General features: G+C 46.9%; 1 protein-coding gene across 21 annotated transcripts in view; it reads left to right on the top strand.

Annotated features, from left to right (window-relative positions):
* MEGF11 (multiple EGF like domains 11) overlaps positions 1–22,701 on the top strand; it is a 407,430-nt gene that overhangs the window by 318,913 nt on the left and 65,816 nt on the right. For all 21 annotated transcript variants that reach the window (XR_008380529.1, XR_008380530.1, XR_008380531.1 and 18 more), the window contains 2 exons: positions 8,291–8,427; positions 16,508–16,720. Coding sequence is in view for 18 of the 21 variants with exons in the window: in XM_053592998.1 (XP_053448973.1) it covers positions 8,291–8,427; positions 16,508–16,720 (350 nt within the window). In the remaining 3 variants the exon portion in view is untranslated. The remainder of the gene's footprint in view (positions 1–8,290; positions 8,428–16,507; positions 16,721–22,701) is intronic.

Raw genomic sequence — 22,701 nt, 5'->3', positions numbered from 1 at the left:
CTGAGGCAAACTAGTTAACCTCTCTGAGTCTGTGATCCTTCATGTGCAACGGAGCTGAATTCTTCTCAGAAGATGGGCCCTTTCTTTGGGCATAGGTACCCACATTATTGCCGTGGGTTCTGGGGAAGATGTAACAGAAAAGGCTGGAGAAGGAGAGACAGCAGGTATAGATTGCCTGAATTTATATAATTTCATCCCCTACACTCACACACATACTCTGATTCTGTGGGCCTCAGAATCTGTAATTTTTTTTTTTTTTGAGACAGAGTATGACTTTGTTGCCCTCAATAGAGTGCTATGGTGTCACAACTCACAGAAACTTCAAATTCTTGGGTTCAAGTGACCCTCTTGCCTCAGCCTCCCACGTAGCTAGGACTACAGGCACCCACCACAATACCTGGCTATTTTTCAGAGACAGGGTCTTGCTCTTGCTCAGGCTGGTCTCAAACTCCTGAGCTCAAGCAATCCACCCTCCTAGGCCTCCCAGAGTGCTGGGATTACAGGGGTGAGCCACTGCGCCCGGCTGCAGAATCTATTTTAACAAGTGCACCAGGTGATTCTGATGCAGGCTTCTACCAACCCAGGTCTCCTGTCTGGGAATAATCATTATGAGAAACGTGAATAGGATTTATAGTCTCACAGTCCTAAATTCAGGTCTCAGATCCAGAGTTGACCCTCAAAAAAAGCCTCAATTATTCCGCTTCTCCATCCGCAAAACTGACATAACCCCAGTGAGCCCTGCCCCGCACAGCTCTGTGGTGGTTGCTGGCTGGCTCAGGTGAGGCTGTGCATACCCAAAGTGCCTTGCAAACTCTGAAGCACTCTACGATTGCTTGTTTTACATCCCTGGGTGCGACAGACTCTCCACAAGCCTCCTTTCAGCCCACATGCTCTGCCCATCAGTGCCTTCCCTGAGGACCAAAGCCCTCAGAAGCGGTGAGTTTGCAGCTGACTTTCCCAGGCTACATCCCTCTGTCTCATGCTCCCCATTCAGGGGAAGCTCAGTGACATGGCTGGCCACCTCTCCTGGGGTCTGGGGCTTTGCAAATCCAGAGAGCAGAGGGATGCTGAGCAGAAACAGGATATTTCAGGAGGCTGTGAAGGAGGAGGTCATAGGGTGAGACAAGAGGGGGATCATGGATACAGACGCAGGCTTGTCAGAATGTCTTAGGGCAGGAAAGTTTGGAGATCATTTGGTTCAGCAGCATCCAGACCAGAGTGGGCAAGGGATGGGGTGTTAAATACAGATTCCCAGACTCTATCCGAGACCTTCTGGTACCTGAGAATCTCTATTTTTAATGTGCTCCCCAGATGATTCTGAAGCAACCAGCACTGTCTGTAGGTTTGCATTCGGAAATAATTGATCTAGACCATAAGATTTCCTTGTGTTTTGCAGAACCCTACGGTATCGTGAGGTAAGGTGAGGATGGGGAGCCTAATAATTAGGAATTTGGCTCCTGCCTACTCTCACCTCTCCATTTGAATCTATTTTCTATTTTGAAGTTCTAGGTAAGATTTCACATACAAACAGGGTCGTCCAGCTTTAAGAAGTTTGAACACCATGGTCTGTCGATACCTTCCCTTTTGGGATGAGGAATCTGAGGCTCACAGAGGGCAAGTGACCTGCTCAAGGCCATGCTGCTGGTTAGGAGTGAGGTGGAGCGAGAATCCAGATCTCCTGGCTTCTGCATCCCAGCCCTTGGTGTCTATCTGTCTTGTCCATTCTGAAAAGGAAGAAAGGTTGCCACCTCCTCTCCCACACCTGCCAAATTCTCCCAGCCTGAACCAATATCTGGAAGTTCCTCTCATCTCCAGCCAGCTTCCAGAAATCCACCACCCCACCCAGTGCGCTGGGTCCTCAGAGGCCCAGCAGCAGGCAGAGAGGTTGGACCAGGATGTGGTTTGGGCTGAACAAGGAGACAGGCAAGTCCTGTACCTGTAAAGGCCTTTCTGGAAAGACTGTGGAGGCTGGTGGTCAAAGACAGGGAGCGAGGAAGCCAATCCATGGAGGGATTTTTGTTCTCCCCAATACAGTGAGAGATTTCTTCTTCCAGATGACAGGAAACTCTGTCAATAGAAACCCTTGGATTTGAGGACTTCATGTTTTTAATTTTATTGTAGACAATCGCATTTCTATTTTTGACAGCATTTAACTTGCAGATCTGTATGAATTATTAATACACCTTGTGCATGCAGAGTCACAGTATAATGATCTGCAGCTCAGGCCTGAGGCTCCTCCCAGGGAAAGCTAGAGCCAGAGAAAGAATACTGGGGGGAAGGCTCCCCCCCTTAGCATTTCTATAGCCTGACTTTCCCTTTTGGCCCCATGTGGCGTCAACAACTGCACTTCCCAACTCGGAGAGATAAAGATTGCTAACTCCCACCAAGCACTTCCCAGGAGGACTAGAGAGGAGCTGGCAGGAATTCTGGCCCTCCAGGACTCTCCTCAGAGATTCCTGGCCAGCAGGCCCTGAGAAGGCCCACTGCTTGTCCGGCTCTCAGAGCCTATTTCAGGAGAGGATTTTGCAGAGAGCTGGAGAAGGAATTATTTCTCCTCTTTTTTCTGGGTTCTGAGACCTTGCAAAGCAGAGAAACCAGGTGTGAGTAGTGTGATGAGTGTGGGAAGTCGACAGATGGGAAGGGGAGAGTAGAAATGACTGAGCCCTTTAGGAGCTCACAGTCTGACTGTGGAGGCTGGATATAGTGTGTGTGTGTGTGTGTGTGTGTGTGTGTGTGCGCGCGCGCGCGCGCGCATGCACACACAAGGGAAATGGGCCAGACCAGAAGAGAAAGGGGGCTGAGGAGCTGGGAAAGAGGACCAGTTATCATGCAAGGCCAAAGAGGTTATTGAAGCTGAGGTCATAGCATTACAGATGCTTACACTTGAGAAGAATGATTTGTGGAGCCCCATTCCTCTGCTGGTGATCTGGATCACTCCACAGCACCCACACCACCTGCCCATAGAGGGTGCCCATGCCAGCCCAGGATAGCAATCATTAGTAATGCCTTCTGATGCCTGCAGAGGCCAAGTTGTCTGTTGAGGAGAATAGGTCTGGCCTTCAGACCTTTCACCATCTCGGCCCCTTCTTTTTTTATGTTCTGCTTAGCTGTGGCCCTCTTAAAGTAGAGCTGGTTGCCAGATTTTGACAAAACCCTCTAGTCTAACCAGTTCTGAGAGGAGAAGGACTATTGCCTTACCCCATATCCAACTTTCTAGCTGCTGCAATAGCCTGAGATCCCACTGCAGTTGGAGACACTCACTCAGTTGACCACAGGGCGGGTTTGTTTGTCTGTTAGGGCCTGCCCTAACAAAGTGCTCCAGATGAGGTGGCTTAAACACAGAATCTATTTTCTCACAGTTCCAGAGGCTGGAACTCCAAGATCAAGGTGTCGGCTGGGTTGACGTCTTCTGGGCTCTCTCCTTGAGTTGTAGATGGCCTTCTGTCCCTGTGTCTTCACTTGATCTTCCCTCTGTGTGTCTGTCTTCATCCCCTCTTCTTGTAAGGATGTGAGTCACATTGGATTAGAACCCCTTATATGACTTCATTTTATCTCAATTACCTATGTAAAGGCTTTGTCTGCAAATATGGTCACTTTCTGAAGGGCTGGGGCTGAAAACTTTAATGTGAATTTTGAGGAGACACAATTCAGCTTATAAGAGCAGCAGAGAAACTTCAAGATGACAGCCCTTGCTTAAGCTGACCCCTTCCTACCTGCTCGCTCCTCCTCCCTCTCCCAAAAGGGCTGCTCTTCCTACCAGCAGTGGCAGATGAATCATATGGCCCTTCCACCTCTCTCAGCCCCAGACTGTACTGGGCTCCTGGCCCGTGCCACCTCATCAGGGGGCATCTGGGTTCAGTTACTATTAAGTGCCCACTCTTTAAAGCTTTGTACTTTGTATCTTCACATCTCTAACCTCACTTAATCTTTATAACCACCTGGGAGAACAGGGGTTGCCCCTGCCACTTTATAGACAGAGAACTGAGGCTCAGAATGATTACATGACTTAACCTAGCTCAGCTGTCTGAGAGGCGGAGCTGGGCTCAAGTTCTGACTGGGTCAGGGTGTGTTCCACTACCCCAGGCAGCAAGTCCCAGGAGCTCAAGATGGAGGCGAGGCCTAGAGATTCGGGGGCCCTGGGTTCTGCAATGTGGGAGTCCTAAGCAGGGGCTGAAGGAGGCACTTGCCCACTTGACCAAAACACCTCAGGGTGCCTGATTCCCTTGGAGAATGTTGGAAGGAAGCACTCTTTGCACCAGGCCTACTGGCCATCTCAGGGGCCTGCCTGGTTGTATCTCAGAAGCACGAAAAAGAATAGGAACCTGCCACCTGTTAGGACCTCAGGACAGCTGGGGTGTGTGTGTGTGTAAGTGCAGGAGAGCCCCATACTGCTTGGGGATAGGGGAGCAGAGCATAAGCACAGCCCCCTAAGTTGGCTTAAAGTGTTTTTTTCAGGATTAGAGTATCCATATCCAGCCCAGGACTATAGAGAACTGAGTTGGACAGAAGCCAGAGAGACTCCCCTCCTCCCTCACAGATCCCTAATGCTCTTGGGGTCCGCTGAAAAAGCAGCTCCTGCCTTGCCCAGGGCATCCTCCCCTACCTCCAGGGGGAGAAGGGACCCCTGCCACTTTTCTTACAAACACGTGTCACTGTCCTTGCTGTCTCTGATCCCTGTCAGGTCCTCACATCTGACTTAAGTGTAGAGGAGAAGTCTGGGCTGAAAGGCCTCCTGCTTAACTCATTACTGGTAAATTGGATGGTTTTGAAAGATGACTCTGATCTGGCAGAATTTTCCCGAATAAACTAGCTTCCTCGGGGTTGGTGATTATTGGTACTTAAAATAATTGTGTGTTAAACTCATTGATTAATTAATCGGGGGCTCCTCCTTGATCTCCATAAGGTGTATGAAAGGCTAGAGAGGCAGCAGGGAGGCCAGAGCAGGCTCAGATTTCTGTTTGATAGAGACCTAAGATTCAGGTGTGGAATTTTAAATTACATTATGCCAAAGGCTAATACAGGGGTGATATGACAAATTAACTCGCAAATTCTACTCCCTGAAAGCCATCACTTTCAAGTAGTGTAGGTGTTTCTTCTGGCATTTCCCTCCACTTTTCTACATAACATCTTTACTGCCATTTCTTGACTTTTCCATTGTAGACTTTTCCAAACAGTCTCCATTTGTTGAGTCCGTTGACTTCCTGACAGAGAGTAAGATTCAGCTCTATCATATACATACTGGCAAACTCAAGCAACTCTTCTCTCACCCTGCCCATGGAATTATGTTACAATTTTTTATTAAATCATTTTGAAAATTTACTTTTTTGGAGATGGGGTCTTGCTAGGTGGCTCAGGCTATGTGCAGGGCTATTCACAGGCACAAGCAGGGCACAGCTGCAATCTGGAACGCCTGGGCTCAAGTTATCCTGTCATCTTAGCCTCTTGAGGGACTGGGACTACAGGTGTTTAATTTGGTTAAATCCTTTTTATTTTTTTGTCTTTTGAGATGGTCTCACTCTGCTGCTCAGGCTAGAGTACCCTGGTGTCTGGTGTCAGCCTACTTCACTGCAGCCTCAAACCTTGGGCTTAAACAATCTTTCTGCCTCAGCTCTCAAGTAGCTGGGACTGTAGGTGTCCACCACAACACCCAGCTAGTTTTTCTGTCCTTAGTAGAAATGAGGTCTGGATGTTGCTCAGGCTGGTCTTGACCTCCTCAGCTCAAGGGATCCTCCCACCTCGGCTTCCCAGAGTGCTAGGATTACAGGCATGAGCTATAGCCCTGCTGGTTAAATCATTTTTTAATGTTTTTGTTAATATGCCCACATAGGTATTATGACCCTAAAACTCTGACAGAACTCTAAAACTTCTCTCAATAAGTTCAGACATATCTGAAATCTCTGTTAGTTTTTCACTTTTGATTTTGAGCAACGTTCTCATCAGCCTCCATGCTTCTGTTCCAGTTGGCCTCTTTGCTCCCCAGACTGCTGCGTAGTTGTCATCTGGGACTTCCTTTAACCGCCATCCTGGGATTCCTTTCTCTCTTCTGTTGGATTCCCTAGATCTTGGAACCCATGCCTTTCTTTTTCTGGGTAACATTTTTTTTTTTTTTCTTGAGACAGAGCTTCACTTTGTCACCCTGGGTAGAGTGCTATGGCATCATAGCTCACAGCAACCTCAAATTCTTGGGCTCAAGTGATTCACTTGCCTCAGCCTCCTGAGTAGCTGGGACTATAGGTGCCCACCACAACCCCCAGCTATTTTTAGAGACGGGGTGTCCCTCTTGCTCAGACTGGTCTTGAACTCATAAGCTCAAGCAATCCACCCTCCTAGGCCTCCCAGAATGCTAGGATTACAGGTGTGAGCCACTGCACCCAGCGGGTAGCACTTTTTGATAGAAAAAAATCCTCCAGTACATTCCTGAGAAAGTGTTGGTGGAAGGTTATTATTATTTTTTTTTTTTGAGGGTGTTCAAATCTGAAAATGTCTTTTTCTAATCTCTTTCTTGAGTGTTAGTTGAGTGGGTATAGGATTCTAGGCTAGACATCATTTCTTTCCTCTGGATTCTTAGTCATTGCTCCATTGTCTTCTGGCTTCTAGTTGAAAAGTCTAATACATTTTGATCCCCAAATCTGTTTGTAACTATTTTTCTCTTTCTAAAAACTTTGGGGATCATTTTTATCCATAGAGATACAACAGTTTACCATGATACTCCTTGATGTGGGTTTTGTTTCATTTTCTTTTGCTGTATACGCTGTAGAATTTTTCAGTTCAGAAATCCATGATCTTATGCTATCATTCTGGAAAATTTTTCGATTATATTTTCCATTAATTTACTTACCTCCATTTTCTCTGTTCCACTGTCTGGAATTCCTGTTAGTTAGATGTCAGACCACCTAATTTTGTTCTATCTTCTCTACTAGTTTCAATCAATCTCTCTCTCTCTGTACTTTATAGGATATTTCTTCAACACTGTCTTGCAGCTCTTCTATTGCAATAATTTAATTTCTGACATGTTTTAATTTTTAACAACTCTTTACTTTTATCTAGCTATCCCCTTTTGTTCCACTCTGTTCTTTCATGGATGGAATTTCTTCTTCTAACTACCTGAGCGTGTTCATTTTAATTATGATAAAGCTTTTTCCCTTCTCTCTTTTAAAGTTTTCTTTGTTCCAGGCAGGGTTCTTGTTTCCTCTCTGTTCCTTGGTCTATTTGTTTATTTCAGTCTTCATCTTTCATGTGAATATCTGGCGATCCTTGGCCATCTGTTCATGTTTTATAGTGAGCCTCAGAAAAGCTAATTGGATGCCTAGGGGTCGAGGGAGATGCCAAACTTGTTAACTGATGGGACCCTCAAATATCAGTATCTGTAGGTCATTTCTCTGGAGCTCATCAGTGTCCCGGGAAAGGAATCCTATCCAACCTCCTCCACAGGGAGAGCGGTCTGGCGGTCAGCATTCTGGGAGCTAAGCGGGGCGGCGAGCAAAGGTAGAGTTCCACTCCCGCTCTCAGCTGTGCCCATGTCCTGGCCTCCAACGCCTGTCTGGTCCAAACTTTACAAAAATCTTGGGCAGCCACCTGGCTATTCGAAGTGGAGGCAGAGGCTGGGTGTCTAATTCCTTCTTTATAAACTTGTAAACAGTCCTGTCTTTGCCATACCTGCACCTTGGCCTTCAGAGGGTCCCAGTGTCTCCCATTCTCCAGCCTTTCTGAGATTACAAAGGGCTTCATCACGTGGTGCTTCCCACACTCCTTAGCAGGCACTTCGCATTGCTGAGGAAGCAGAAACCAGAGCAGTTATCACTCCTCCATCTGCTTTCCCATCTTCCAACACGTGACATCTCTTGTCCTCTATTCCTTTTGTCCTTGCAGGTGTACACCTTTTCTCCCCTCACTCTAATGTTAGCTGGGTTTGGAAAGGAGTTGAGAGTGCGTGGCCACACCGGCATGTGTAATAGGGGTGTCCTTCCTTGTGTCTCTCCTGTGTGAGAGTGCAGGAATCAAGTCTTACTCTTTTTTTTTTTTTTTTTGGTGTCCCTAATATCTAACACAGCACCTAGCATATCATAGGCAGACTCTAAATGTGTGCTGAGTCATTGGATGAGCAAGCTGGCCTCAGTCTCCACATGTCTGAGAGGAGGGTTTGGAGCCATGGTGTCCAGATTGCTGTGCTTCCACCGGGAAAGTGGGGTGGTCCCTGAGGCCATAGCAGCTGTGCCATTCCTAGGAGAGTGTGACCTTGGGGTGGCATCTCCGGAACACCACCCTGCACGTCTTCCCACTTCTGTTTCAGGGAGCAGTGTGTGCCCAGCCCTGCCCACCAGGGATGTTTGGCCAGAACTGCAGCCAGGACTGTCCTTGCCACCATGGAGGGCAATGTGACCATGTGACTGGACAGTGCCACTGTACAGCTGGATACATGGGGGACAGGTAAGGATGGTGTGAACTTATGTCCATGCTGTTCATGTTGCTTATATTGATAGCAGCTTGCAGAGATCAGCCCACCAGCAAGCTTACTACTAGCCTTCCAGTTCCTTCCTCAGAAAACATTCTGAGTCCTCTTGTTAGAGGAAGTCATCAGCTCAGTCTTCCTGGCCTTGGCCTGCAGAGCAGACCCCCTCTTCCAGCCCTTGAATTTGCATTGGCTTCACTGGGGGAAGGAGGTGGGCACTTACCACCCTTTCTCTACTCTCTGCACCATCGGAGGGAGGCAATGGCACAGGTAATCCAAAGAAGCTGAGACTGAAAATCAGTTCACATATTTTGGACAGTTTCTTCTACAAGTGGATTTTTATTCCTAATAATATCAAATAATAATAATTTGAGTTCCACCGAAAGGATACTGACATCAGTCTGCATCCTCTGCAGGCCTGTGGCCTGAGAGCAGAGTGAACAAGGGCACCAGTTTCCTAAAGTGAAACCAACCAATGTAGAGTGGATAATCCACAAAACATGTACCTGAGGAATTACCGTAAGTGCACAGGCCACGCCGGGAGGAGGATACCATGATGACAGGGTAGGTGCTCTGGGAGAGGAAGAGACAAGGACCAGCCTGTGTGCTGGTGAGTGGAATTGGAGCTGGAGGAGGATTTGCCCGTAAACCGAGGGCAGGCCTCCTGTCTCTCACTCTCGACTGCATGGTTCTTCTTGAGCAGAGAGAGGCACATTAAAGAAGAAGCTATCGTCTGTGTGACTTGTACAGATGTAAAAGAGAAAAGTGAAAAATATACAAAAGAAAGAGGAGGCTCTCACACCCCTTCACTGGTTCCATAGGGATCCACGTTTCATTTCTGGCCCCTGGAGTTTACTCTTCCCAGACAAAATGAGGTGAGAAGAATATTTGTCCATCATTCTCTGCCTGCGTGATATCAGGAAGCAGGGAGGGGGGCTGAGAAGCCAGTGAGTCTTTCCTGTGATGACCAACATAATTGGGGCTCTCCCATGTCTTGCTGGAATCAGCCTCAAATCCTTAACAGCATCTAGAAAAGAGAACATCCATTGGCCTTGAACTTGTTTACCTCTAGCCTGATCTTTGTTTTTTATAGTTTTTGGCCAGGGCTGGGTTTGTACCCACCACCTCTGGCATATGGGGCCAGGCCCTACTCCTTTGAGCCACAGGCACCATCCCCAGCCTGATATTTTTTTTTTTTTTGTAGAGACAGAGTCTCACTTTACCACCCTCAGTAGAGTGCCATGACGTCACACGACTCACAGCAACCTCCAGCTTTTGGGCTTATGCGATTCTCTTGTCTCAGCCTCCCGAGCAGCTGGGACTATAGGCACCCACCACAATGCCTGGCTATTTTTTGGTTGCAGTTTAGCCAAGGCCGGGTTTGAACCAGCTACCCTCGGCATATGGGGCCGGCGCCCTACTCACTGAGCCACAGGCGCCATCCACTAGCCTGATCTTTTAATCCAGTGGTTCTCAACCTTCCTAATGCTGCAACTCTTTAATACAGTTCCTGTGGGTCGCTGTTTTAACCAGATCTGGTCTCTTTGGGGGCCAACATTTATCTGCATGAGCTTCCCCGCCATAGACCGTGGGGTGTGGCACCTGAGGACCCATCTCTCCCTGACCCTGGAGGGAGGACTAAAGCACTGAGCCTGCCTTCCCACCCTCACCATCACCCACAAATAAGGAAATGCTCAGGATCTCCAGGATGAGCCTCCCAAACCAAGACAGGACACCTTTGTTTCAGTCCATTCTCTCATCAGGGCTCCGACCAGCTGAACTCAACACCAGCAAACAATACATCACTGGGGCCCCTAATTTTCACTGCCAAGGAAAATAATCCAAAGTGGAGAAATAATCCAAAATTTCTCTTCTTAATGGAGCCTGGCCAGTGATCCTGGGGCAGAGAAAAAAAAGAAAACCCAAAGCTAAAAGGCCCTCTAGCTAGCTTCGCCAGGCAACCACAGGAGAGTTCAACAGGAGGCTGGGTAACATTTGGGTTTCTCACCTAAACGGGTTGCCTGGTGTTTAATATTTTGTAAAATTGCCTCCATTAATTTTGTAGGCGACAGCTGCATTAACCCACCCCAAATCATCACGAGCATATTAAAGTTGAGTGAGTGTAATAACGCAGGCCTCTCTGGATAGGCAGAGTCCTGTGCAAATTAAACACGAAATGTAACGAGGGCTTTGCAGCTCATTTTGTAATTTAATTGAGCAATGTGTCTGGTTGTTAATGGTAATATCGGACACATTAGATTGATATGTTGCAAAGGAAGGATGTTTAAGTAGAAAACTAATTCCTGCTGTGATTACCCTTCTGTTCCACAGGCCCCGTTATTAGCATGCTTTGTGTAAAATTCATTAGCAGTCGATGCTTGATCTCTAAATAAATAAGTTGTTTAAATTGTGAGTAGGAAAAAAAGAAGAGGCTGATTATGTAAATGGATTAGGTTGTCAATATTTCATTTCCAGATTTCTTTTCTAGGTCTGTGGGTCCAGTCATCCCAAAAATATAGCAGGGTAGGGAAATCCTCTTCAGAGTTGCTCAGGGTTCAGGGCTCTGCCCAGCCCTGCCCTGCTAGGCTGGAGGGAGCAGGAATGTTTGAGTGAAAGGGAGGAGGCATCAGGTGTCTCCTAGTTTGAGTTTTGTCCCCTAACATTTGAGACATTCAAGGCAAAAAAAGTTGAGTGACCTAGAGAAATCCATTCATGGGCTGAACAGGGGCTGGCAGTTCAAATAGAGATGATCCAGGTCTTCAGCTAAAGAGTTGAAGCCTAAAGTCCTTGCCTTCTGCTTCAGTTTCCCTTCTTCCCTCTCCCATCCCACTTCTCCTCTCCTGTCTTCTACCTTCCGTTCCTTCTCCAGACATCTTCTTTCTTTCCTCTCTTCCCCTCCGTGAGGGCTCAGATTGGTTAACATGTGGCAAGATTTGCAAGAAGACAATCTGGGAAAGTCAGGTGTGGATGGCTCACGCTTATAATCCTAGTACTATGGAGGCCGAGGCAGGTGGATTGCCTGAGCTCAGGAGTTGGAGACCAGCCTGAGCAAGAGTGAGACCGTGTCTCTACGAAAAATAGAAAAACTAGCCAGGCATTGTGGTGGGTGCCTGAAGTTCCAGCTACTTGGGAGGCTGAGGCAACGGGCTGGCTTAAGCCCTAGAACATGAGGTTGCTGTGAGCTATGATACCATGGCACTCTATCCAGGGTGACAAAGGGAGACTCTGTCTCAAAAAAAAAGATGATCTGGGGGCATCTTAGCCACTTGCAGGCTGTGTACTTGGACAGTCACCACACTTGTCTCAGCCTCCTCAACTCCAAAGTGAGGGTGACAAGAGTAATGAGAGTATTTGCTGCTGCAGGGGCTGGGGACAGGCTGCAGGACCAGGGCAGCTGAAAGTCCCTCTCTGTATGGGGTGCAGGGGTACCCCCACCATCACCCCACTGCCTCTCCATTTTGTCAGATCACCCTTTTGCCACAGTGGCTCTGAGAGGGGAGAGAGCTGGTGGCATTTCCTTGTGAAGGAAGCTCTCAAGGCCAGTCCCCACTGTCCTCATCTCTCTGTCATTGTGGGCACAGAGGCAAAAAGAAAGAAAGAAAAGATAAAACAGAGAAGAGAGGCAGGGACATCCTAGTGCCATGACACACAGGCTGCTTCCATCCTCCACACACTGGCTGGACCTGCCACATCAAATGGGGCCTGGCCACTCACCCTCATGATGACATGAGCTCACCCAGACCTGGGCTTTCCCTGCCCTGTCTATAGACAACACCTGGTTCCATCCCGTGACTCTCCAAGATATATGGTAAAGAAGTTAGGGCTGTATTGTATTTTTTAAAAACAGCTTTTTTTCTTTTCTTTTTTTTTTTTTTGACAGAGTCTCACTATGTTCCCCTTGGTGGAGTGCTGTGGCATCACGGCTCACAGCAACCTCAAACTCTTGAGCTTAAGCAATTCTCTTGCCTCAGCCTCCCAATAGCTGGGCCTATAGGCACCCGCCACAATGCCTGGCTATTATTTGTTGCAGTTGTCATTGTTGTTTTAGCTGGCCCGGGGACACCAGCCTCCATATACGTGGCTGGAGCCACTGTAACCACTGTGCTAGGGGCACTGAGCCCAAAAACAGCTTTTTTGTTGCTTCCTCCTTCCCCTGATTATTGGAGAAGACATATAGAAAACTTGGAAAATGAAAAAATATTATAATCGAAACTCTTATAATTCCTCTGGTCTTATAATTCCTCATTTAGAATTCTTCCCTTTGAGCTTTTTCATGGCAGAATTTAAAGTCAGAAGCTCAGACCTTCTGTTATAAGAACTGTAGAAAACAGTGTTAAATGAGGAATAGTAATAATTACTTATGTTCTTATTGAGCCCTAACCATGGGCTGGGTGCCTTTCTAAACATTTACACCCATTATCTCATTTATCCTGAAACCGACTGATGAGGTTTAGTTATGATCGCCCTGTTTTATGATGAGGACGCAGACGTCAGTGCTTTAGATCAGTCCCCATTGTTTGTGCCATTGAAGCAGTGCTGGGGCATGGGTAATCCAGAGCCCTAATGGCTAGAGGCCATTTCTGTTCGTCTTGGGGGTACAGAAGTCATCCCCCACTTTTAATCCTGTCCCCCCAGGTTTACCCCTTAATGGTCAAATCCAGTTACTGTGACAGTGATTTGCATCCCCCAGGAAATAGGCCAGGCCTGGGGTAAGGGTGTTGAAGCACATTCAGGAAGCTGGGCAGTTAGCAGTGGTGTTGCAGAGGATCCACACCGTTTGTTATGAGTCAGGTGAGGTCAAATAATTATCCTTATACTGCAAGCTCCAAGCACCAGCTCAAGCATGTGCAGGGTACAAAGTGCCCAAGTCTTCCTCCTTGGCGGCTCACTGCCTGATGGGAGAGACTCAGCTCCTGCCTTGAGGAGACCCAGACCCCCCAATCCAAGAAAGGGGAAATAGCCCCTTCCCTGTTGTAGGGGATTCCCCCGTCTGATGAAAGAGAATGCCTCTTCTACTCATGGGAAATTCCATGCTAGGGGAGGAGACACAGCACTCAGGGTGAGAATAAAGACTGTACATCTGCCCAAAAGACTGAAGAAAACAGAGACAAGGTATAGAAATGAAATTACCCTATTCATCAAATCTAAGATGCCACGATTGTAAGATGCATCATTATTTTACATATTGCTAACAATCAAAAATACTGGTAATAAACTATGATATGCCATCAATTAAAAGTCTTATCTAAAGGCTGGGTGTGGTGGCTCGCACCTATAATCCTAGCACTTTAGGAGGCCAAGGCAGGTGGATTGCTTCAGCTGAGGAGCTCACAATCAGTTTAAGCCAGAGTGAGACCCTGTCTCTACTAAAAATAGAAAAACTAGCACAGCTAAGGACACAACAATCAAAGCAAATAGACAACCTTTGGAATGGGAAAAGATATTTGCATATTGTGAACCTGACAAAGGCTCCATAACTAAAATCTATTGAGAACTACGGTTAATCAACAACAACAAAGAGCTAACAGTCCCATCTATCGCTGGGCAAGAGATATGAACAGAACCTTCTCTGAGGAAGACAGGCAAATAGCCAGCAAACACATGAAAAAATGCTCATTGTCCCTGATCATCAGAGACATGCAAATCAAAACCACCCCAGAGATATCCCCTAACCCCAGTAAAAGTAGCCCACATCACAAAATCCCAAAATGCAGATGATGGCACAGACGTGGAAAGGTAGGAATACTTTTACACTGTTGGTGGAACTGCAAACTAGTACAGCCTCTTTGGAAAGAAGTATGGAGAATCTTCAAAGAACTAAAATTAAACCTCCCATTTGATCCCACAATCTCACTACCAGGCATCTACCCAAAAGAAAAAAAATCATTTTATCATAATATGCACATATGCACTAGATTGTTTATCACAGCTCAGTTTACAATTGCCAAGATGTGGAAAGAACCTAAATGCCCATCAACTCAGGAATTGATTAACAAACTGTTCATATCGTGGAATATTATTCATCCATAAAAAAGATGGTGATTTCACATCTTTTGTATTAACCTGGATGGAGTTGAAACACATTCTTCTCAGTATAGTATCACAAGAATGGAAAAGCAAATATCCAATGTACTCAATACAATATGAAGCCAGTAGATGATTGAATTCATACCCACATAGGAGAAAAACTCATTTCAATTCAAGTGGGGGGAGGGGGAATGAGGGAAGCAGAGAGGGGAGGTGGGGTTTGAGGTGCTTCCACTGAATGGGCACAATGTAGGGGTGTATGGCACACCTGTTGGGTGCAGGACATAACTACAAGGACTCTACTAACAAACTCAAATATTGTGACTTGGTTGTACCCTCACATTAACATGAAATAAGGAAGGAAGGGAAGGAGAAGAAAGGAAAAGGAAAGGAAAGGAAAGAAAAAAGACAAGACAAGACTAGCTGGGTGTTGTGGTGGGCACCTATAATCCCAGCTACATAGGAGGCTGAGGCAAGAGAATCATTTCTGTCCAAGAGTTTGAGGTTGCTATGAGCTATGACACCACAGCATTTTTACCAAGGGTGACAAAGTGAAACTCTTTATCTCCAAAAAAAAAAAAAAAAAGTCTCATCTAATTTCAGAGATGTTAAAATGTTTTTTTTTGTTTTTTTTTTTAATTAAATCATAGCTGTGTACATTAATGCAATCATGGGGTACAATGTGCTGGTTTTATATACAATTTGAAATGTTTTCATCGAACTGATTAGCATAGCCTTCACGGCATTTTCTTAGTTATTGTGTTAAGACATTTATAGTCTACAGCTAGTAAATTTCACATGTACCCTTGTAAGATGCACCGTAGGTTTGGTCCCACCAATTACTCTCCCTCTACCCATCCTCCCCCCTCCCAAAATGTTCTTAATATCCTATGCACTTCCAGTTTGGGGAGATGAAAAAATTTTGGAGATGGATGGTGGTGGTAGTTGCACAACAATATAAATATACTTAATGCCATTGAACTGTACACTTAATGGTTAAAATGGTAAATTTTACATTGCATACTTGTATTGTCTTACTCTGCTCATGCTGCAGTAGCAGATACCTGAGACTGGGTCATTTATAAGCAACAGAAATTCATTCTTACGGTTCTAGAGGCTGGGAAGTCCAAGATCAGGCGCCAGCAGGTTCAGTGTCTAATAAGACCCCAATCTCTGCTTCCAAAGTAGTGCCTTGAGTACTGTTGTGTCCTCACATCATGAAAGGGACAGACGGGCAAAAAAGAGAACCTAGCTAGCTCCCTTCAGCCCTTTTGTAAGAGCACTAACCCATTCATGAAGGCAAACCCCCCATGACCTAATTACCTCCCAAAGGCCACACTTCTTTTTTTTTTTTTTTTTGTTTGAGACAGAGTCACACTATGTCACCCTCGGTAGAGTGCACTGGTGTCACAGCTCACAGCAACCTTGAACTCTTGGGCTTAAGTCAGTGGTTCTCAACCTCTAGGGTGCGACCCATAGGAACTGTATTAAAGGGTTGCAGCATTAGGAATGTTGAGAACCACTGGCTTAAGTGATTCTCTTGCCTCAGCCTCCCAAGTAGCTGCAACTATTTGTTGTTGTTGTTGCAGTTGTCATTGTTATTTAGCGGGCCCAGGGTGGGTTCAAACCCACCAGCCTCGGTGTATATGGCCAGCACCCTAACCACTGATCTACAAGTGCCGAGCCAAGGCCACACTTCTTAACACTGTTGCATTAAGTTTGGACATGAGTTTTGGAGGGGACGCCAACTATCAAACACATATTTTACCACAATTTTTAAAAGTGAAAAGAAAACACAAGGCTTAGAATCAATAAAGTATGATAGTACCAACTCACTGCTGGGGAGCCTGATCAGGGCAAACTAAATCACAGAATACTTCCTAGAGGAGGAAAGAGGAGAGGGGAGGAGGCTGTGAGCAGTGTGGAGCACACCAGGCCAAATCCTGGAGGAAGGAAGGGCTGTAAGCTGGATGGCTCCTGAAGGGCCAGTGAAGGATCCCAACCCACAGCCTTGGCTCTGCTATCCCACAGGTGCCAAGAGGAGTGCCCCTTCGGGACCTTCGGCTTCCAGTGCTCACAGCGCTGTGACTGCCACAATGGAGGTCAGTGTTTGCCCACCACGGGAGCCTGTGTGTGCGAGCCTGGCTACAAGGGTCCCCGCTGCCAGGAACGGCTATGCCCTGAAGGCCTGCATGGCCCAGGCTGCACCCTGTCCTGCCCCTGTGATGCCGACAACACCATCAGGTATGAGCTGGGGACAGGTAAGCCCAGGGACTAGGACAGTGAGGGCTCTGGTGAAGGGGGGATTCCTTGGGCTGTGGACACCACTTCCAAGGTAGCCATCCAGACAGGGTAGGGAAAGAGCTGGGACCTCGACAATCGGCTCCGATAATCCCTTTGATGAACAGCAGGGGTCGCTGAACCTGCACTGCCAAGTCAGGATCAGAACCCAGATCCCCTGCCTCTGTCAACTGAACCCAGCTTCTTACATTTCAAAATGGCCGGATCTGTGACTCCACACACAGGAGCAGGGAGGGAGCTTGGTGACCCTTAAGGGGGGGATGGGACTGCATGATCCTGGGGCCTGTGATGGCAGGGTTCAGGGTGCTACAATCTCTGAGTGCATGGTCCTGAGAACATTTCCCCTTCACACACATGGCATCTACCTAGAGACAGGGCCACTTGGGCAGGAGCAGGGTGAGCCACAGAACGTCAGTACCAAAAATTAACATGGCCCAGATGGACATGGTGGTGGGTACCTGTAGTCCCAGCTACTCAGGAGGCTGAGGCAAGAGGACTGATTGAGCCCAGTGAACTATGATCAGACCACTTCACTCCAGCCTGGGTGAAAGAATAAGACTCCATCTCTAAATTTTAAAAAATCAGTATGGCCCATCCAGGGAGCTTGGGGCCTAGAGAGGGTCGTCCTGTAGGCTCTGGCAAGGGTAGAGGAGCAGGAGGGACAGAGGGCAGCCCTTCATCAGGGCCTGGGCTTAGGGCCAGCCTGTCTGTGTCCTCTCTCCTGGATGGCTTGGGAACACATGGTAGAAGCTGTCCCAGCCTGCCCCTCGGGACTCCCTTCCCTTCCTGCTTCACACAGCAGCCTGCACTGCCCTCCGCTCTGGTAAGAAATGAGGCTGCTGGCCCCAGATAGATGTCCCCTCAGCCCCTCACCGAAGCTGCCTCTTAACCTGGGTGGTGAGGGGTGGGCAGAGCCCCCTTCTCCCCAAGGCCTGCAGACAGCTCAGGGCAGGCTGGCTGCTCAAGCCATGCGTGCCGCTGCCATTTGCAGGGCAGACAGGGAACACTTCTGCTTTGCAGCTCTGTTGCTGGGATAGACAGGACTTAGCCTCAGCCCCTCTTCATTTCCACCTTTTGATATTTCACAAATCAGTCTGGAGCCTTTGGCCATTACAAGCAGAGGCATCTCAGCAAGTGTGTGAGTCGATAACAGTCCTCAGTCCCTAGAGCTGAGTGGCTGGGTGGTGCCAGGCAAAGCCAGAGGGGTCAGGAAGGACATTATCCAGAGAGGTTCCTGCAGCCAGCAAAGCTGGCCTGTCTGTGACCTAGCATGCATTAGTTCTATGATTCATTCAACAAACACTGAGTGCCTGCACAGTTGGGCCATGAAGAGGAAAATCACTGACCAACTTCTACCATAGTTCTTCAAAGACAGGACAACACTGATAGTGAGGCACAGCTTTATTTTATGTACTACTAAAAAAGGAAAATTCTATTAACTGAACCATGATGCACCATTGATTTATAACTCACCCAGTAGCAGAGATGTGGAAATGTGATGGAAAAATGCATAATAAAATAGACGAAATAAATGTAGCTGGCCCTGCTGGGTCCAATGTGTACCTAAATAACAGTGACCTAGGACTGTGTGCAGGAAGCACTATAGGAGGCTGCTATGCTAGTTAGAGAAGGCTCCATGGAGGAGCATCCGGGCTGGGTCTGGAGGCCAAGTGAGAGCTCCAAAGCTTTAAACACAGTAGTCCCTGGCACAGTGGCTCATACCTATAATCCTAGCACTCTGGGAGACCAAGACAGGTAGATCGCTTGAGCTCACAAGTTCAAGACCAGCCTGAGCAAGAGCAAGACCCCATCTCTAAAACTAGCCAGACATTGTGGCATGCACTACTTGGGAGGTTGAGGCGAGAGGATTGCTTGAGCACAAAAGTTTGAGGTTGCTGTGAGCTATGACATCACAGCACTCTACCGAGGGCAACAAAGTGAGACTCTGTCTTAAAAAATAAATAAATATAAACAAACAAACACAGGGGTCCCACGTGGCTGACCAGGGGACCGAGCAGCTGGCTCAGACTCATCCATGAGTGCAAGGCGGCATCAGTATCCCTCACTCCTGTGGGGAAGAGATTCTCTCAGGGACAGGAAGCAAGACTGCTGCTGGGGGCCAATGCAGGGAGAATCTCTGCCCCAGAGAGCCACCCAAACCCCAGATTAAAGAGCTATTGTTTTCCTGCCGTGCCTGAGCAACCGTGCCCTGCATTATTTATCCTTCCTCTGAAGGAGTCCTCAATGCATTATTAATCTGGAAGGATTCCCTCTTCTCTGTCGCTAATCTCAGCCCATCCAATATTGATGATTATTTGTTTGACTGTCTTTAACGTGTATCATGTTTCAGGGACTGGGAGGCAGTAGTGGTTCTTAGCAGCGGGGGCTCTTTGTGTGCCTGCCAGTCTTCCCCATACCGCAGCTGGACTCCTCAAGGGGAGCTTTGTCACAAGCCTGGGCTCCTTGAGGGCACATGCAGCCCGGCTTGTTCATCCTGTAGCTTCTAGCCTCAGCCTCTCATGGTGCCAGGCACAGAGTAGGCCTTCAGTAAGAAGAGTACCTGAATTCATCTTAAATAGCCCATCCCTCTAGGTGGTTCTGCCCATTGGCAGACGTCTGCCCTACTTTTTTTCTTTGTTAATGTTTCACCGCTTTCTCTTGGCACACTGCCCCAGTGACTGAGCACCTGACATTCACAAAGGTCTTTGTTCAGTCTTGCTCAGGGTTTCTCAGCCTTGGCACCATTAACAATTTGGGCTGCATAATTCTTTGTTATGGATGGCTGTCCTGTGCATTGTAGAATGTTACCGGTATCTATGGCCTCTACCCACTAGATACCGCTTAATAGCCCCCCTCCCTGCCCAAATTCTGACAACCCAAAATGTTTCCAGACATTGCCAGATGTCCCGGGGTAGGGTGGGGGAAGCAAAATTGCAGGAGGTTGAGAGCCTGTGGTCTAACTGACCTTTCACGCTACCCTTGACTTTGTTCTCAGGGACACAGAAAATTGCTCTCTTCTTCCATATGGACACAGGTCAGCCCTTCCCTTCCCATGAGTCTTTGTCCCATGATAGAGCCTTCTTTTGAGTCCTGAGAAAAGCAAAGGAATGATTCTGTGACTGACTTCTAACCTCAAGGCAGTCAAGAGGCAGATACTGGGTAGGAGTTGGGACCCTTGAGTCGTGGCCTCAGACCCCCATCAGTCTAAGCAAATGTCCTGCTAAATGCACTGCTCTCCTCTGTGCCTCGCTTTCCCAGTCTGCCCATCATCTTTCTCAACCTACTTGGGGAAAAGTTCTCTTGTGGTCTTGAAAGTGAAACTTTACACCCAACTCTGAAAGATTGTAGGGGTCCCTAGAAGTCTGGCCTCACTTCCCCCGGGCTTCTGCAGAGCTTACAATAAGCACTCCATCACAGCAGCTTACAAGATCTTGAGCATCTTTCCTAGGGAGAAAAAGTACCGTCACCTGCAACCAAAAAAAAGCCCTACTTCCCTAGCCCTAGCCTCTCTCTGTTCAGTCCTGTCTGGTGAGGGTGCTCCCCAGATTTGAATCCATGCCCTGGGAAAGATGCTGCAGCTGGTGAGGCTCCCAACGTCTCACCCCCTTACAACACTTCATTCCCCTCATGTGTACAGTGCACACCAAGAAACCATCCTCCCTCCTAAAGGGATAACCTTGAGAAAGAGCACCTGTTTGTCAGACCTCTTAAGTGTCCCCTCCACAATTGAATTGTCATAGACTAATTCCAGCAGCCATGATCGTGTAATACTTTTGAAAGATTTGATTTAGCCAACAGATGCAGCATTGGTAGAAATCTGATAGCAGCCAAAAGAAAGGCAGAAAAATCAACTTTGAAAAGATTCCTGTATTGTTCAGCTTTCGGCTCCTATTAACTTGTGATTAATCTATGTCTGGGTGAAACAGGAGAAAAGAAAAAAAAAACCACAGAGAACTGAACTAAATACCAGTGATCTTGACTTTTACCAGAGTCTAAATAGCAGCCCTGGCCCACCATGTGACCTAGGGAATTGGAGACATCCCCAGGGAGAAAGGGATGCCTGAAACAGGAGGATGTGCAGGGCCCTCTGCTGAGGGACAAAGATTCTGAACATGGTGATGGCAGATCTCGGTTATAATCACTGTCAGCCGTCATTCCCCACCTCTTTTCAAAGGGACTTTTGGAGTTTTTATAATATAAGACAAAATCAAATTAAGCAAATTTACATCCCGCTTTTAGAAATAGAATTGTTGAAAGAACAGAACGATTTCAGATTTGGTTTTGAGCCTTCTGGTTCTCAGAGTAAAAAGTAAAATTAGATGGGCCAGTCATGGTGGCTCATCCCTGTAATCCTAGCAATCTGGGAGGCTGAGGTGGGTGGATTGCCTGAGCTCACAGGTTCGAGACCAGCCTAAGCAAGAGCGAGACCCCCATCTCTAAAAATAGCCAGGCATTGTAGCAGGTGCCTATAGTTTCAGCCACCTGGGAGGCTGAGGCAAGGAGGATCTCTTGACCCCAGCAGTTTGAAGTTAGTGTGAGCTGTCGCGCCATGGCACTCTACCAACGGCAATAAAGTAAGACTCTGTCTCAATAAACAAATAAAATAAAACAAAATAAAAATAAAGATAAAAATAACGGGGCATTGTGTCAGATACCTGTAGTCCCAGCTACTTGGGAGGCTGAGGCAAGAGAATCACTTGAGCCCAAGAGTTTGAAGTTTCTGTGAGCTGTGATGCCACAGCCCTTTACCGAGGGCAACAAAGTGAGACTGTCTCAAAAAAAAAAAAAAAAAAGTAAAATTAGCACCTAGACACATCTCTAAGCAGCCAAAGCGATGGCAACAAAGATCAGAAGTGGGAAACGCAGGGAGTCCTTAGAAATGGGCGTTTGCTAGCTCTCTTTGTGTCTAGGGTGCTTTATACAGGGTGGTGCCCCCTCCAAAACGAGAGCACCTACTGGACGAGAGCACCTACTGGACGAGAGCACCTACTGGATGCGCTCTGGCATGACCATCTATGAGGCGGAGACAGCAGAAGAATCTATTGAGGGGAACGGGAGAAATGTGTGTGAGATCTTTTAGAATCTCCAGGGTTTTGATAAAAAATAAAACAAACAAACAAAAAAAAAAAACCCATCATTTCCAAATAAAGGGTTTAAAAATAAAACATAAAAAAATAAAAAGAAGAATCTCCAGAACTGGGCAGAGCTGATGACTGCGGCCGAGACCCGCCAGCTCGTTCCTGGGCTCAAGCAAGTCTCTCTACCCTAAACCTCAGAGGGGGCCCCTGGAAAATTCAACCTAGAAGGGCAGTGCCTAGGGCTCTGCTAGAAGTGCAGAAAGAAAGTAAAGATCTGGCCAAGGGTCAAGGCCACCCAGGCCGACTTTGCTGTCTCCCCTTCCAGTGCTTGGGGCTCAGAGAGAATTTTTCTTGAACTTGTAAAGGTCAGAAAATCTTCAAACATTCATCTCTCATACCCATTCATTCTTTTTTGTTATCTATTGGCAATTTTTATTGCTTTATATCTGTTTATAAATATAATTGATGCTACGGTAAGTTTTGGAAAGTTAGAGAATACATAGACATTCAAAGAAAAAAAAATTCAGAATCAGTCATAATTTCTCAACCAAGAGGTAAGCACCAAAGCTATTTTGTTGTAATTTGTTCATTCTTCATCCATGTCTGTATCTACATAAGTTTCTTCATATTTTAGATTATGATTTCATATACAATTTATTTCACTTAACCTTATATCATATAATAAAATCTTTTAGAAAATAATTGAATACATCTCTAACATTTCTTCATATGGATAGTTAAGATTCTTTTTGAGACAGAGTCTTACTCTGTCACCCTGGGATTGAGTGCCATGGCATCACAGCCCACAGCAATCTCGAACTCTTTGGCTCAAATGATCATCCTGCC

The sequence above is a fragment of the Nycticebus coucang genome, chromosome 6, assembly GCF_027406575.1.
Source record: "Nycticebus coucang isolate mNycCou1 chromosome 6, mNycCou1.pri, whole genome shotgun sequence".
Classification (NCBI taxonomy): domain Eukaryota; kingdom Metazoa; phylum Chordata; class Mammalia; order Primates; family Lorisidae; genus Nycticebus; species Nycticebus coucang.
Note: the sequence above shows the minus strand (reverse complement) of the source record. Positions and strands in the feature narration are given on the sequence as shown.